At 39.2% G+C, this 18289-nt stretch overlaps 1 protein-coding gene across 5 annotated transcripts; it reads left to right on the top strand.

Moving 5' to 3' along the window:
* The first annotated feature begins 12840 nt into the window (after nucleotides 1-12840).
* LOC104418530 (transmembrane 9 superfamily member 4) lies at nucleotides 12841-18241 on the top strand. 5 transcript variants are annotated; one of them, XR_005553200.1, is made up of 8 exons: nucleotides 12841-12893; nucleotides 14529-14579; nucleotides 14665-16758; nucleotides 16850-16980; nucleotides 17046-17111; nucleotides 17177-17369; nucleotides 17467-17589; nucleotides 17672-18241. XR_005553200.1 is itself a non-coding variant. In XM_039318054.1 (3 exons), the coding sequence occupies exons 2-3, from the start codon at nucleotides 14565-14567 to the stop codon at nucleotides 18119-18121; spliced, it is 465 nt and encodes a 154-aa protein (XP_039173988.1). In that variant the 5' UTR covers nucleotides 12876-12893; nucleotides 14529-14564; the 3' UTR covers nucleotides 18122-18241. The 5 variants fall into 5 exon arrangements, 2 of the variants coding, with proteins under 2 accessions (XP_039173988.1, XP_039173987.1); XR_005553201.1 differs by lacking the exon at nucleotides 12841-12893 and adding an exon at nucleotides 12979-13043 and having other exon boundaries at nucleotides 17052-17111; XR_005553199.1 differs by lacking the exon at nucleotides 12841-12893 and adding an exon at nucleotides 12979-13043.
* The last annotated feature ends 48 nt before the right edge of the window (nucleotides 18242-18289 follow it).

Genomic DNA, 18289 nt, shown 5'->3' with positions numbered 1-18289 from the left:
GGACATTTGAAGTGTCAAAACTTAGCACGAGAGGACACTTTAGTCCCAAAAGTTTCAAAAATATACTTAAGTGTCAAAATCGGAGAAAAATGGAACATTTAAGTGCAAACAGCGAGAAATTCCCACCAAATTGCTGATGTGTTATTTTTCTAGTAAGATAAGTGCAAAACGATGTTGTTTTGGTGTTGACATAACCCTCGAGTATAATTTTAATATACATATTAATTAAAATAAATTTAAAAAAAAAACAAAAAAAGAAGAAGGGGGAACAGATTTGGCAAGGGTTGAGGCCCTTGCCCCCATTGCTCCACCATTGCCGACCATTGCCCAGGGGCTGGCAATCTGAGCTAACCCTCGCCCCACCGTTGTCGGAACTTCCCAATGATGATGGGGCAACAACGGTGAGGGTTGTGCAAGAGAGCCCTCGCCGAAGCTCCCTACGTTCTCTCTCTCTCTCTCTCTCTCTCATTTTTTTTTATTTTAATTAATATTTATATTGAAATTCAATTTTGGGGCAAAACAACATCATTTTCACTAGATCATTGCTGAGTTGGCTTCAGGCAAGCCACAAACTATATATATTATTAAAAAAAGCCAAGTTGGATTTTTGGCTATTCTCGCAGGACTTGGCACTAAAGTATTATACTTTTCAAAAAAAGTTACACTTAAGTGTATCTTTTGAAATTTTTTATACTAAAATGTCTATCTTTGCCAAGTTTTTTCACTCTTGGTGTACTTTACCCCATGTTTGATAGTAGTTAGATGTCAAAACATAACTAGTTGGCTTCTTTCTTTCCTTTTTTTTTTCCTCTCCTTGGAGTATGGGAATATCAAACACGGGTTTTGTTGGTGTACAAATCCAATATCACTAGCCTCAAGTTTTGTTGGTGTACAAAATCCAATTTTGCAAGAGATTGGAGGAGTTTCATGAAGGTTTCGCTCTCACAGTTAGATTTGTGCTTGATCAACTTTTTTGCTGATGATGATGTTGGGGATGTAGAACCTAAGCGCACATCTCTAAAAGGAAAATTCATAGCAATAGATAGAGTGATCAGTGTGTGCTCATTACTAAAGACAAATTTAGTGATCAACTGCTATTTTGATTTGAAGAAGTCATGTATATGCTTTTTGAGCGTGCGATCCTTAACTTTGTTCTAATTATTCATTTTGTTATATGAAGCTTGTTTTGCTTTGTAGTGGGATTGCATTCTCTCTCTCTCTCTCATAAAGGTTTTACACCTAATATAAAATGCTTGATTTGAATCAAAACTACTCCGCGTTATCCGGACACGTGAAACTGTCGAGCCTAACACCGCAACTTGAGGAAGATGCTATTATCTCCTTGAATTATTGCTGAATAGAATAATTTATTATTAAAGAGCCCGTCCAATTAATTTGTTCCAAAGAAATAGGTTTAAATTAGAAACCATCGAGTACATGAATGTTTCTCACAAGGAAAAATCATATCCAAAGATTGGAGAAACAGATAATACAATCAATCATGACGTCATGAACTAAATTATTGTGTTACATCTCCAACTTTGATTGAAATCATGATTTGATGAGATGAGACCCTTCTTCTACGAGTATTAAAAAAATTGATATTGGACAAACAGTTCCAATCAAAGAAATACTTTTGATTTCATAAAAGTACACAATTTAGCTTACTCAGCCCCAATATGGGCAAGCATGCGTGCATCCGACAAAGATAGCAAAATAATCAAAGTTCTGAGAAATCAATCCTAACCCAGCAAGACAAATGTTGGTGAATGTGATCAATTAGTGGCACATAAAAAAATATGGACAGGTGCACCAAGCATTAATCGCAACAAAATGTTCGGCCCCATTTCATGTCACCAGACATAATGGAATAGTTTTCAGGTTCCACTGGAAATGATAAAGCACCGAGTGCGACTCCTAAGAGAGAAACCACATACTAGCATCGCGAGATATCCCAAAACTCCATCAAACTCTAAAAGTTTCTCGGATTTTTAGATGCACATGTTAATTGTATTAAATATGTCTCATGAAAATTGATCCAAATAGATATGTTGATAAGCTTGCACTTGGACTTCTTCTTGGTGATCTTTCCAAATGAGATATCTCAATTTTGTTGCACATGCCAACGTTGGTATCATAGCCAAGCCAGGTTAAGTTGAAGCAAATCAATGTGGAAAAAAAATGGAAAAGTGAAAATCTATTTGATTGGTATAATTTTGGATTTTAAAAGATGCAAATTGAGAGTTACTTGTATCAAAGAAATATGCACTTACTCCCATTTGGTGAGAAACCAGAATCAATGAAGCAAGCTGATTGAGATTTGATTGGAATAATTTTGATTTTTAGAAGATGCAGATTGATAATTACTTATATTGGAGGATTACGCAATCACCCTCATTTGGAAAGAGCCAGATTCAATGAAGCAAGCTAATTGGAATTGTTATAGAGACAAACAACATGTGTTATTCAACTTACTTTATCCCTTGATGTCACATTTAATAGGAAAATCACGGTGAGTTTTATGAATGCCCTATTGAACATGTATAAGAATCTTTTGGCAATCAATAAAGTTTATTTGATGTGATATCCCACTTAAAGATTTGTGAAAATGTGCTAGTTGTTGAGCATATCATTGTATTCAATGCGATCATCAATGAATTGAGTTTAGTCAAGATTGATTTTGCTAAAGAGTTACATCATTTTTCTTTTTTTTTTTTTTTGGTCGGTGAGGTACATCCTTTGATTTTAGGGAAAATTTCAAAAAATGGCCTAAAGTATCTTTATTTTCTTAAATAAGTATATAAAGTGTCATCATTTTCTCAAATGAGGATCTGAAATGGACAATGTTTCAAATAATGATCTGAAGTGACCATATCAATCTAAAAAAAAGGCTTGAACTCATTAGCTGGTGAAGGTTGATTTTGTCTTTTAAATTTTAAATTTTATTCCTTTTTTTCTTTCTTCTTTTTGTATTTTTTCAAAAAAAAAACTTAGAAAAAAAAAACACATAGTCGCTCCCCATTGCTGCTCCATCGCTGGTGAGCGGCGGCAATGGTCCATGGGATTGTCGAGTGAGGGTCGATGATCCTTGCCAAGTAGAGGCGAGAGCTGCTAGATTGGGCCAAGGGTCGCACACCCTCCCCCAAATATATTTATGTATAAAATTTATAATGCTTGTGGTGCCATATATTTACGTATATAATATAGATTCATTCTCTTAATGTTGTCTGGCATTGGAGATTGCATTAGTTAAATTTTTGTCTCCACGTTTAATAGCTCATTTTAAGGGAATAATTTATATAAAGAGCCAAACATTGTCGGCGACGCGCCGGAGATTTTGTGCATCATCAGTTAGCACCGTGTGCGGGAAACGCAGCAAAGAGTTCATGTCAAGAGGTGTTCGTCGTAAATTTTGGGGGGTTCGTCACTAAATGCCATGAAGAAACCTCTGTCAGGATTACCATCGAGCATCTGATGTGCATCCTGGTGTGGGCAATCTCGCCCAGTTTTCATGGTTATAATGACCATCTACAAGCATTTTCCTCGCCGAATTCTCCAATCTCACCGTCAACGATTTGTGCTTCTTCAAGTTTCAGAATCCCAAGATCACCATCACCTTCTCGTCTCTGTTCTTCACCAAATTGACGAAACAGACCGTCGTCATCAACGTTAATCTCAATCCACAGCAAACATGCATCTATCTCTTCCAAGATTCAAGCACTTTGCATCCAGTCCACAACCGGAAATCACTGAAGTCCGAGCTCATAGAAATCATGAACCGTCGTGATAGCTCAAAATGTCTTCGAGCTGTGATTGAACCAAGCTCGAGCAGCTCCACAATCGTGCTGAACCAGCCGAAATTGAGATCCCTAAGGATGTCAGTTTGAAGTCGTGGCTGGGTTATTTCCAAGTCAAGGTTGGATTGCTCCCTGGCTAGTGCCTTGGCCGGCCCGATTACTTTTAAATTTTTTTAATTATTTATTTTACGAAATTCTTTTGTCCAAATATTTATAAAAATTTAAACTTAATTAATAAATTAATGAAAAAGGTTCATTCAAATCAAATGGAAATACAAGTACATCTTCAAATGTTTTGAAAAGAAATTTACACGCAGTGGTTCCTCATAACAACTACGCACAAATTACACCAAGATAATGTCTAATAAATTCAGTGTCTCCAGTGTGGTGTCCTTCACCACAATCTGAATGATAAAGTGTTGTCATTGTCCTATTGTTCATATTGGACATGTTCTTCTGGAGTTGATTTTTGCAAAAACTAATCATGCCCTATGACAGCCGTTTCTAAATTTTTCATAGACAAGTTAGACCTATTGTCTTCCAATATCAGTTGGTTAGTACTCATTGATGGAAACATAGACACCGATGGGGTTAGTAACTCCGCAGCATAGTGGAAACAGTTGGAAAATTGGGGGCTTTCCTCCTCCATTATTTCAAGACATCCACACTATTTTTGCCAACTCTATCAATGTATTTGAAGTAGTACGTTTCCGAGTATGTTTCCAACTCATTGGTAGATCAAGATAAAAAGTCTAGCGAAAGACTGTAAGGTATTCTTGTTCTTAAAGACCACAGAGCATTTACGTTTCTACACACTACTCGATGAGGGCACCATCTTCCTTTGTGGGGGAGAAGTGTCAAAGTAAATCCTAAATCTTTTGCATTTGCACTAATTTAATCATAAACATTTTATTTGTGCCAATTTAGTTCAAAACATTTTCATTTCATGCCAATTCAGTCATTTCCGACTAATTTTGGCCAAATTTTGCTGACTGGGCATCGATCAGCTAACATAGAATAATTGGCACTAACGTAGATAACTTTTAATAATATTTTAATAATATTTTTTTTTTATTTTATTTTTTATTTTTCCTTTTTCCTCCTCTTTCCTCCAACCGGTCATCGGACCTTGGTGACCGGCAAGCCTCGTCGGCCACCGGCGAGGCTCGAGCCCTCACCAAGGTCGCAAGGGAAGCCTTGCCAGCCATGGGCAAGGCCAACTCGAGACCACCCGGGTCTCAAGGGCGACCTCATGCTGGGCTAGCAAGGGTCAAGCCTTGTCAACCATGGACAAGGCTCAACCTTGCCAAATTCGGTGAGGTCCCGATGAGGTCGAGCCTCGCTCGGTCTCTGGCGAGGCCTCCCAGCTTGTGAGGGCGGCCTTGCACTGGGCTGGCAAGGCTCGCCCTCACCCGGATCTGGCGAGGGTCAACCTTTACTGGCCATGGGTGAGGCTTGACCTCGCCAGATCTGTCATGGTTGCCCTCATGGCCTTAGCAACCTCGAGCTAGCCTTGCCAAAGGCTGGGTGAGGCTAGACCTCGCTAGATCTAGCAAGGTTGAGCCTCACCCATGGTTGGTGAGGGCTCGAGCCTCACCAGTGGTTAACGAGCCTTGCCAGGACGAGCCTTGCCAAGGGTTGGCAAGGTTGACCTCGACCTCATCGGCCATCACCTCTAGCTGGTTGCCAAGGTCCAACAACCTGCTAGAGAAAGAAAAAATAAAATAAAATAAAAAATTCAAAAAATATTAAAATATTATTAAAAGTTGTCCACGTCGGGAGTGAATTATGCCATGTCAATTGACTGGTGCCTAATCAGCAAAATCCGACCAAAATTAGTCGGAAATGACTGGATTGGCATAAAATGAAAATGTTTAGAACTAAATTGACACAAATGCAAAAGGTTTATGACTTCTTTGACACTTTTCCCTCCTTTGTAGTGTGGAACTTGTTGTATTACATCGGCGGCGTATAAAACATACATAGTTTGGATCTAATTCATTGCAATTGTCAATATCTATGCACTTGAACCTCCTCACCAAAATAAAAAAAAAAAAAAAAATTCCCAAATGTTCAGCTCTTTCTAACGATATAATTGATTATCAAAGAAATCATCTAGTATAATTTTATTTATTGTATTATTCCCAAATTATGCGGGTTTGATTTACTGCTGTTTGGAAATGAGTACACAGATAATTGAATTTTCTAGTATTGTTTGGTTGCTAAGGATAAAGACAATGGAAGTAATGTAATGAGGTCTTGATTCCTTTTCTAATGACGTTTGTTCAATTTGACTGAAAGGGAGTAAGTATCAAAATTTCAAATGAAAAGCATTTATTCATATGCTTTTATTGACATTGGGACGTGTGGGTAATGAATAAAAATAGTAATATGTAGATTCGCAATCATAAAGTTTATAATCATTTGAGAAGAAAATTTCATATGGTAAGTGTAGTTTATATGTTTATTTATTTATAATTGTAGTAATTCAAAATCACAATACTTCAAATGTTATCAAAGGCGGTAAGGTAAGCTTGCGTAGGGATGGCAATATCGCTGTTTTCGTGGTAACTCGCTCCATCGTGCTTGCTGTGAGGTGCAAGATCAGGATCCCAGTAATCTTGCCCCTCGTTAATTAATTTTAATTTGTTATGCACCATAATTAAGTTAACTTATTTATCATAGTTGGTAATTTCCAATGAGAATAGTAAATTTAGTAAATTTCTCAGTAACCTTGCCCTCGTAGGCATGAAATTTTTCCACACAACTCACTAGGGGTTAGTGTATGAAATAGTGTATGGAATAAGGTTTGCTTTTCACCATTCCAAAGTATCCCATTTGACACCTTCAATCTATCTCACACAATTCATCAAGGAAAGCATGCAAGATTTGTAATAAATTTGAACAATTGAATTTGCAACTCATCAAAGCAATTTATTCATCATAAAAATGCTTGCAGTTCAAAACATGACATAGTAAATTCAATCATGGGTAGTACTTCTTGATAGCATTAGAATTAACTGGAGTGAAAAACTCACGACCATCCATTTCTACCAAGATCAATGTACCTCCAGGAAGTACCTTCTTCACCACATATGGGCCGCTATAATTTGGAGCAAACTTGCCCCCAGGATCTTCCACCGGAGAATGATGGTCATCTTTTACTTGCCCCAAATCTTTTCTTTCATTGCAAGTAAGTTTTAAGCCCGTTGATCACAAGTCAAGTTTGTGATCATTGAAACTTGATACGATATTCTCAGATGTCCATTGTCATAACAAGTTATAGAATTATGCTCTGAAATAAGAAGTAAATAAGTTAGACAAACAAACCGGTTTAATTTGCTACAAGCTTTGGGAAAATGTTTTTTAACAGTGAAATGCTTTTGTTTTCGAAAAAGTCTTTGGGAATAAGCATGAGAAAATCCAACCCTCAGGATTTCTCCGTGGATAATATTTTCTTTTCATGGTTGGATATCGTCATTGGACTGGTTTGGTGTACTCCATCATGCCTTCAAAATTAGAAATAAAATTGTAATTTCATTGAATAAAGTCAAATGAATTACATTATTGGAATGGAAAATGCAAACAAGCAATCCAAATGAAATTTTAGAAAGCATGAAATCCTAAAAACTTGAAATCCTAGAGAGCATAAAAAAAAAAGGACTCATTTGCAGAGGAGTGTGAAGATAAGAACTTATTCACTCTGTGACAACATTTGCGCCTCTGTCATGGCTGGGCAGATGATTTTTCTGAATACTGCTGAAAGAGAACGCATTTGTATCCAAGAGGTTTTGGATCCGGTTCTTGAGGGTGGAACATTCATCAGCTGAATATCCTAATTCACCACTGTGATAATCACACTTCTTTGTTGAGTCATAACCACGAATGTTTTCGCGATTAGGCCACCTCAGCTCGCTAGTAAGCAAGCTTCTCTTTCGAAGGATTGCCAACACTTGGGATGGAGATCTAGGGAGAGGAGTGAATTGTCCTCTATTATTTGCTTGGGCAAACGATTGACGGCCAGCAGTTTATTGTTGCCTTGGATTCATTTGGATAGCCGGGGTGCGATTAGTACTTTCTAGGCTATAGTTCACATTCATATCTTCAGTAGCTTCCTTCTCCTTCTTTGTAGAAAATCTTTTGTTGGATAACTCAGTAAACCATCATTCCCTTATCCCCATCTCAATTTGTTCTCCCACGGGAATAAGTTGATTGAAGTTCTCAACATATGTGCTAGCTATTCGGTTACGAAACTTAGACGGAAGAGTCTTGACGAACAACTTCATCAACTCTTTGTTAGTAGGCTCATGAGTGATTTGAGCTGCTAGATTTCGTCACCTCACAATATTGAACTTATATTGCTTGAGGAACACGTCAGCCACTTCATTCCAAGTGTTGAGAAGGTTTACATTCTTCATTATGTACTAGTTCAGTGCGGGCCCAGTCAAATTCGCATGAAATGATTGCATCATGAGGGGCTCATTTTTGACATATTGAGCCATGCGTACGTGGTACATCTGCAAATGAGCTTTTGGGCAAGAAGTACCATCGTATTTCTCGAACTCCAGCATTTTGAACTTCTTTGACATTTTGACCTTTTCATAAACTGACAAGTCGAACAGGAGTGAGTTCTGTGATCCTTGCAATTGCTTCATTTTCTCCTCGAGTTTTGCAAAGCATTCATCTTGCTCCGTCTTAGGGACATTATCAAGCTTGGCATTTTCGGCGGTGGATCATCTTCCAGTTCAGGCATGTCGTCATCATCCACCTGGGCCTTGTTTGTTTGCTTTGAAACTACTATCTTGGGGAGAGCAGGTGCAAGAGTCGGATTCGCTTGGAGGGACTAGATCTGAGTTGTCAAAGTTGCATAAATGTGACTAACTATTAGAGTTGGTCTTCCATAGAGGTGATACGATCACGCATTTCAACTTGACCAGCCAATCTAGCTCTTTAATCGTGTAATAATAGACAAAGGTGAGGGATCCGTTATCACATAATTTAAATGAATGAAAATATATAAGTACAAGGTGCAAATAGAGAATCAATCCATGACAATGACCTATCAACTTTCTTTTTTTTTTTTTTTTTTTTTTGAAAAGTTCTTACAATAAGGAGTTTCCTAAAGAGAGCTAGAAAAATAGACACTCTAGCAAAATCAAATTTCCTAGACATGAATTGAAAACAAATTTTCCGAATTTTTTTTTTTTCCAAATCATTCATTGCATGGCAATTTCCTCATTTCATGTCTGAAAGGAATTAGATCAAATGACTATCCTAGATTGTTATGGACGGACCAAAAGCATGACAAAATAAATTGCATGGTATAAGGATAGAAAACTTACTTCAACAAGGAAAATTGACGACAATCACATAGACATGCGCATAATAAGTGACTCGATTTCTAATTTATAAAACTTATCAAAGTGGAGCCACAAGGATGATCGGACTAACCACGGGCGTGTGGACTATGTCAAGTCCTTATAACTCTGGCTTGGTCAAAGAGCCGACCTGGGTTACGGGCATGCGAACCGAGGTAGGTACTTTTGACACAAAAAAAGAAACTTCGGGATTAAGATTGGCGACTTGTACCACGGGCAGGTGGTCGGAGTGGCATTCATCTCAATACCATCCTAGATGATCCTATGCAGCCTAGGTCTGATGGCAAGTTATGTGTGCAAAAATATAGTGTAAATGCAAAGTATGTACGACAGTTTATATTAAGCAACACTTCATATATGAAAATAAATCATACATTCCTACACCTCCCTGCAAAACAAAGATTAGCAAACACTTCCCCGTATACCTCTCATTCTACAAAAATATTTAACACATTAAAATGTTAGGGATGTACATGAGATCCTCGCTACCAAACAAAAATATTTTTTTCAAATAAAAGAGAAAATTAGCCTAAGTCCACTAAGAGTATTAACTCAAGTTCCTAGCGGAGTCGCTAAACTGTCGCGACCAAATTTTCGGGTGTGTCACATAAGGTTTGGCTAATGGATTGTTAAGTTTAAACTTAACTTAAGCTCTCCCAAGCTCATACCAATTTACGACTTAAGTTCAAATTTCTTAACATGCAAATTGATTTTATCTAGGAGTTGCTACTAATCAATTTACGGTAAATCTATTATACATCTAAATAAAATAATATAATAATTATTTTACTCTTACGAACAAGAGACTTTGGTACAGGAACTTAGTTACACTAGATTTCTCTAATGCCCTTTCGGTACAATTTCTTTTTTACTTTTTAAAAATGTTTTTTGCAGGTAGCTTTGATTAATTTTAAATCTATTTCCCTAACATATGAGGCAATTATGCGGGTGCGCAAACCACCAATTTAACATCCAGATAAAACAATAAATAAATTATAGGACTTACCTCATAACAACAAAAGCATTCAGATTTCATATCAACAACCTAAATATGATTTCTAATTAACACGCAATTTCTTTTTATTTTCATTTTTTAATGAAAATCATGCTTTATGCAATGCAATATTATTAATCTAACATGAAATAATATAACATGAGAATATGACATAAATTCTATGAGATGAGTAAAAAAAAATGCAATAATTAAATGTGCAATCTAAATTAATCTAAATGACATAACTCTAATGACAAGCAATTTCCAATTAAATACACCTAACAACAATCACTAAATGACGTGCATTTTCATGAACCTAATTCTATATGACGTACGCATGATTTTTCAATTCTCCTAAAAAGAATGCAATCTATCTAGGAGAAATTATCTAAATCTATAATTCCTAAACATGTAATCCTAACATGCAATGACGTGCGATTCTATATGACACATGCATGATCATTTTTGTTTTTGTTTTTTTTTTATATGATTCGAAATAAAATCTTTATTCTAAATATGCAAGATAACAAGAAATATTCTAAAACAAACCTAATCTTAACTCGAATATATTTTTTGATTTTTCTTTTTACTAGAATAAAATTGATTCAATTTTCTTACCCTAAAAAAAAAAAAATTGATTCAACCAACATGACGTCAAATCAGATAAAATAGGATTGATATCCACAAATTGGCATATCATATTTTGCGTGTGAGATTGGATTGACTAATTTTTTAAATAAATTACGAATCGAATCTCAAGCGTAAAATCAGATTGACGATTTTGCGAGTCGAATTTCGAGCGCGAAAATCAAACTGTCAATCATAAGTCCTAATTTGAGAGGCTATTTCATGTCGAGAATCTCAATATACATCAAGGAATAATTCTACTAAAAAGTAAAATAAGATAAAATAATTTAAAAAAAAAAAAACAAAATAAAGTAAATAGAAAGAAAAACTACCTAATTTGCTTTTCTTTTCTTTCTTTTTTTTTCCAAATAGGGCTTGGCAGCCCAATCAAGTAGGGGCAACGCCGGTCGGAGCTCCGGCAGAGGGAAGACTAGCAGGCGAGCGGAGGCGAGCAGCGGCGGTGTGGGCTCCGGTGGCGTCGGGTCGCGGCAAGGACAGCGGCGCGGCAGCGGCGAGCGTTGGGCGGAGGCAAGCAGGCCGGCTCGGGTGGCTCACGGACAGAGCAGTCGCAGCGAGGCAAGACCGTAGATCTCGGCGCTCGGAGACTGAACGGGGCTTCGGATGGGCGACGAAAGTGGAACAGGAGCGGCGGTGTTGGAGGAGTGGACGGCAGCGTCACAAGAGGGCGAGTCGCGGCGACACAGGCAGAGCAGAGCCGGGTCGTCGGAGCAGAGCAGCAGCAGCGTCGCAGGGGGGGCCAGCAGAGGAGCTTCAGGCTACCGGAATCTCGATGGCTTGGCGAGGGACTCGGCAAAGGCGAGATCTGTGCTGGGCAGTCGCGGACGAGTGGCAGAGCAGGGCAGGAGTGGCTCCGGCGAGCGTCGGCGGGGCGAGATCAAACGGAGGCGGCGTCGGCGCTCGGGTGCGAGCGCGGCGGGGGGTCAGCGGATTCGCAGGCAGAACCAGAGCAAAGGCGGCGTCACGGAGGAGGGCTCGGCGGGGGAAGACGAGCAGCGGTACAGCAGGTTGCTGGCGCGCCAGCGACGACGGGTGAAAGCGGCGGAGTTCCGGAGAAGAGGGGTCGAGCAGCGGGCGACTCCTCCTTCTTCTTCCCTTCCGTTTTCTCTTCTTTTCTTTTGTGTTCGCACGTCACTCACGTCGCCTCCCTCTGCTCAGTCTCTGTCTCAGTACTCTCTCTCTCTCTGCTTTTCCTTCCCTGGAAGACGAGAAAATATTGGGTACGCCTTATGTATCAACGTGGCAAACAAAAAGGCCCTCGCAGCGCGACACGTGTCGTGCGGGACCCACGATTTCAGGCGCCATTTTGAAAATGTTTCTGCACTGTAGCTAGGGTTTTCGTACTTTCTCTTTCGTCTCTCTCTACACTCGCTCTCTCTCCCGAACGAACTCCCGACGAACTCTCTCTCGTGCCCTAGCTTTTTCCGACCGGTGAACCACCGCTAGCAACCGACAAACCAGAGTATACCGGCGAGACGACCACGAGCGACCGACCGGCGTGCGACCTTTCTCTCTCGCCCTCCCTCTTTCTGATTGGCGAACCACTGCGAGCAACTGACGAACTAGGAGGATACTAGCGAGACAACCGTGAGCAACAGACCGGCGTGCGACCTCCCTCTCTCGCCCTCCCTCGCTTTTTTCCGACCGGCGAACCACCGCGCCACCCCTCCGGCTCCGGATCTGGCCCCGACTCGTCCGTCCCCCGCTCTTCGCCGTCCGCCCTCCTTCTCTTCGCGGCGGACCACCGCGTGACCAGCGAACCACCGCGCCCCCTCCAGCTCTAGATCCGACACCGGCTTGTCTTGTACGCCGGAACTTGGTGCCCGACCGCCTCACACCCGCCGGCTGTTGATCTCCGGCCCGCCGCATCACGATCCCGCTCTTCTCTCTCCGCCCTCCCTCTCTTCGCGGTGAACCACCGCATGACCGGCGAACTACCGCGCCCCCCCTCTAGCTCCAGATCCGACACCGGCTTGTCTTGTACGCCGGAACGTTGGTGCCCGACCACCTCACACCCGCCGGCCTCGTTGATCTCCGGGGCCCGCTCGCATCACGATCCCGCCGAGTGCTTTGGTTCAGGTAAAAGTCTCGGGTAAAAGTCACAGGGGAAGGAATCGGTGACATATCAGATTGCGAGTGAAGGAGAGAGGGAGCTCGAAGGGCGGCTTTGCCGTCGCCGATCGTCCGCCCGAGAGCCGCCGTCCGCCGTAGCGCTCCCGTCCGAACCGGGTAGGTCATTCCCGAGTACGTTTGCCCTTTTTTTGGTGGGGCGTCGGGCCGGAGCTCGTGGTTGACCAGTTCGCACGATCTTCGGTCTCGGTCCTCGCCCGAAATTCCGTCGTGCTCGTGTTCATTCCTCGCACAGTATATGTGTGCTTATTGTACTGCTTTTTGCAAATATTCGTTTGTGTTACAAATGCAGTTTGATATGCTCCTTCTCGGTCTCATTGGCCATGTATTGATGCAAAATGCTTAGACGCCTGGTATAATTGCTTTCTTCTCGGTGCATGTGAAACCTATCAACTAATGAACTAGTGGACCCAAATCGAGGTGTCCCAAGACCACTTGACACTTGTTCTGTTCCGTAAGAATGGCCTTCAAGTTAATATTTCCCATTTGATCAAGAGCGATTACCATTCAAAGAGTCACTAGTATGTCAATCACTTGTTTTTAGTTTTCACTTAAAAACAGTTAAAGTGAAATCTGTTCCCCGTAGAAGGGCGAATGACGTGAAATATGTATAAACCTCGATGAATAAGGGATGGCATTATTCTATTTCGCCAAGTATAAGCTGTTTCACTTTGAGAAAAGTGGTGAAACATTCATTGATGTCTCTGGCAACAAGAACTTTCATTGGCTGTTGACTTCAAATATGCCACACGTTCAAGGTTTTGCTCATCTCCTTGGATCTGGTGTTACCATTTTCAACGTGACCGTATATAAGTCGCACCCATTTGCAGTTGTGTTTTCTGTGTCATCATTCAGGGAATCTGAACTCTCTTGTTTCCCTTGCTTTGAAAGATAAACTTTAGGTGCTAGCATGATTTAAACTTGGTCCCTTTAACATGAGGCATTTTGTGTAATTTGTTCTTATATCATGAATTGGTGGGAATTTGAAAACTGAAGCAAGTGTTGTGAGCGCTTCCTTTTGTGAGAATGTACTAATGTTATTTTAAGATAAAATAGTACGGAAGCCTGGTCATTTTCGTTTAGACAGTTCTAGAATCTGCTGTTTATTCATCTGTTTTTGAAGTTTGTCTAAATTAGCTTAAACATGACTTTGCGACTGCTTGAAGCAATCATTCTATAGCACCTGTCCAATCTGTCAAGCGTACTAAAAGAAGCATGGGGAAGCTGCTCTCATCTCTTGGGAATGTTTTTCTTGATGGATGTTGAAAGAAAAAGTGAAAATTCAAGTATTGTTGTTTATTGGCAAGAAAGATTGGACACCTTTTATAGTTTGAGTGCTAATTTTTCATTACTTCATATGTTCAAGATTGAATTATTGTGTAAAGACAAAACTGTGCAAACTAAAACAACAAAAGTGATAAACGAGATGTCGACTATCAAGTCATTTTGAAACAGTAAAACAAAAGAAATCAATTTTGTCGATGTATTTGATCAATTTGGAACTTATGTTGCATAGTTTTGAAGACTTTTTACTTTGAAGTAATGAAAAATTGTGGCTGATCGCATGTTGTTCCTCTTTAACAGGTCAAGCATTTGGTGTTACACGTGTAAATTTATTGGATGGCTGAATCGGAGGTAATTTTTTACTTGTATTATTCGAAACATATATTGTTTTCTTAAGTAAAAGTGGGATAATTATATTTTGTTCTTTTAATTGCAGCTTGAAACTTCCCATCTTGTACATGTAATGCGTGATATGGAAAAAGACTTTGAGTTTGCAATTGGAATGGTTTTTTCGAATGAACTTGAAGCATATAATAAGTATGTCGCTTATGCAATTATTAAAGGATTTGGAGTGAGGAAGGGTAGTTTGGTTAGAAATACTAAAGGAAAAGTAACTCGACAAACTTTCGTGTGCAATTGTGAGGGGTATTCAATCAACTCATCTGATGAAGAAAAGGAAAAGAAATTTGAGAGGTTTGACATTAGATGTGGCTGTCTTGCTCATATCAAGTTTAAAGTGGATAATAATGACGTCTTTGAAGTGATAGAGTATAATTCTGAGCATAATCATGCATTTGTTCCTGAAAATCAAAGGCATATGATTAGATGTGGAAGAATCATGTCTGAGACTTGCAAGGGTGTTTTAGTTGACATGATGAAAGCTGGCATTGGTGGAACAACGTCATATAAGTTTTTAGCAAATGAAGCAGGAGGAAGCAAAAACTTGGGTTTTAACCTGCGTGATTGTCAGAATTTCTTGCAGACAACAAGATCCAGTATTATAACTGGGGGAGATTGTCAAAAACTTTTGAATCATTTTCATAGCATGGAACAACAAAACCCAATGTTTTCCTATGCTGTACAAGTAGATCAAGATGGTAGATTAACAAATATATTTTGGAGAGATAGCTTATCCAAATTTGATTATGACTGTTTCGGTGATGTGCTAGTATTTGATACCACTTATCGCACCAACAGATATAATATGGTATGTGCACCTTTTGTTGGGGTTAATCACCATTGGAAAAATGTCTTGTTCGGCTGTGCATTTTTAGCAGACGAGACTGCTGAGTCATTTATTTGGTTATTTGATGCGTTTTTGAAGTCTATGGGAAATAAAGCTCCGAAAACCATGTTTACTGATCAAGACCAAGCCATGGCAAAAGCAATTATAATGGTATTTCCGAATACACAACATCGTTTATGCACTTGGCACATCATGAAAAATGCCAATGAAAACATCCCACATCTTTACCGCGACTCAGGTTTTAGGGATAAATATTTCTTAGCACTTATGTATAGATGCAAATCAGAGGATGAATTTGAAAGTACTTGGAAGGAAATGGAAGAGAAGTGGAATACTGAGGATAACAGTTGGCTTCGGAGATTATATGGTCTTAGACATAAATGGAGTTTAGCTTTTGGTCGTGATATTTTTACATGTGGTATAAGATCAAGTCAAAGAAGTGAAAGCACCAATAATGTCTTCCAAAAACTAGCGAGGAAGACATCGACACTTATACAATTTGTCCACTACTACGAAGAACAAGTAAAGCACATGAGAGAAGTAGAAAGCCAAGATGATTACAGTTGTCGTGGGATGCCTAGATTGACGATTCCGCACGACATCTTGATGCATGCAGCTTCAGTGTATACCCGTTCCATTTTCACAAGGTTCAATGATGAATTTTCCTTAAGCGTCTCTGAAAATATTGCTAGTAGTACATTTGATGGATCGATTTATTCATTCACTCTCAAGAGTAGGAGGTCTCAACGCGAACATATTGTTAAATTTGACCAGACTCTTCAATTTTTTGTGAATGTAAATTATTTGAATCGAAAGGGTGGTTGTGTCATCATGCCTTGAAAGTGTTGAGCGAGAACATGTCGATTAAATGCATTCCAGCTGCCTATGTTTTGAAAAGATGGACTAAGGGTGCAAAAGAGGGGATTGTGAGTAGTGAATTTCAGCAAATGTCATTGGATTCATCTAAGTTTAATCGGTTTTCCATGTTAATGCAACAATCTTTTGAAGTGATGAGTTTGGGAGCTGAAGATGACAATACTATGAGAATAGTGAGCAAACATATGCAAAATGCCAAGACTGAAATTTCTTCATACAAATCAAATGTGATTGTGACTGATGATGCTACTAATGAGGATAATGAGACTTCTGTGTGCAACATCTCGGTATTGGATCCCCTTCGAAAGAAAGGAAAGGGAATAACTTATGGAAGACTTAAAAGTTCTAGTGAGAAAAAGAAGAAGAAATCTAAGAAAGGAACACCTTCAATACGAAACGAAAGTCGAGGTGGGTGACATATTATTCTAATTATATGATCAGTTTAATTTTTTTTTATGTACGTTATTTGATGCAAATTTACATATTTATTATTTTGTAGAGTTGGTTGTCCAAGCAACACAAGATGAAACTCAATTTCCAGATTATTCAAGTTATTCAAATCAGTTTCATAGTGCCTTTCATCCTAGCAATATCGGTGGTCCTTCAATAAATTCAAATTTACATAATCAGGTATGTCACTTTTAATCTTCCATTTGAAATTATATTTTACTAATTTCGTCAATTTTTTTATATAGATGCAGCAATCACCATACATCATGCCGCCGGGAATTATGAGTGGATTTAGCCAATTCTCCAGTCAGGTATTTAATAGTTTGGTATATTAATCTAATTGCATTTTACTAATTGGATCATTTATTATATGTAGATGCGACCACCATATGTCATGCCATCAGGCATTATGAATAGTTTTTCCCCATTTAGTAATCAGGTACTAATTGTGAAATCATGTTATATCCTAATGTTATTTCATCTTATTATTACTACTGTAATATTCATTATTTATGGTTTATCTTGGATAGATGTGTAATCATGGAACTCATGGAACCATTTTAAGTCAGGTACAACTTTTGTTATCTCTTGTGGGATTATTTGAGACATTTTTGTCTTGGCATTTATTTAGTTTAATGTAAATAAATTCATTTTTCCTTTATACAGGGATCATCAAATTCTTTTAAGCATCCTGGGGTAAATGAATTGAACAATTCTGATGGAACACAAACAAATGCTCCCAATTAACGGCACATAACTCTTATCTATTGCATTGCGATGCTTCTTGTGGTAAGATCAGCGTCATTGATGTTGGGAGCGGCACTGGGCTTGCTGGTTTGCCTTTACATTGTGTGATTTTTCTTCACTGCAGTCTGTTGATTCATTTGTCCTTGTAAGATCTTTCCTTCCCAATGGTGGTCCAATTTTTTCCATGGCTGTTTACCCATCTGAGTTCGGGATCCAGCGCATGAAAGAGGCAGAAATTTATGGCCCTGTTGGGCTCTTTGATGATGAGGACGATAGGAATGAAGATCATTTGGACGAGAAACAGGAGACTCTTGGTGAGATATTGAATGGAGATCGCCTAGTAACTGCTCCATATGAAGTAAAATTTCTACAAGGGAAGGATCAGGAGGTTGCGTGTGCAAAGAAGTTGACAAGTGAAGAAGTCTCTCAAATCCAAGCTGCAATCAAGCAGTTTTATATATTTCAGATGTACTGTGATGACTTGCCAATCTGGGGATATAAAGGAAAGGTGGAAGAATCATCTACAAATATTTCAAAGCACAAATATCGAAGTTTACCAGCATTTCGAAATTGAAATATTTTTCAATAAGGATCAAATAATAGAGGCTCATTTGTTGATGCACCCTAATGAGGTAGTGGAGTTGGCTGAAGGCAGGAATATGGACATAGAGCTACAGTACAGCGTGCATTGGATGGTCCTGGCACGTTTCTTGTGAGACCTCAAAGTTTCCTAGAGAGGTCC

Source organism: Eucalyptus grandis, chromosome 7, assembly GCF_016545825.1.
Source record: "Eucalyptus grandis isolate ANBG69807.140 chromosome 7, ASM1654582v1, whole genome shotgun sequence".
Taxonomy (NCBI): domain Eukaryota; kingdom Viridiplantae; phylum Streptophyta; class Magnoliopsida; order Myrtales; family Myrtaceae; genus Eucalyptus; species Eucalyptus grandis.
This window is presented reverse-complemented; position numbering and strand designations above follow the sequence as displayed.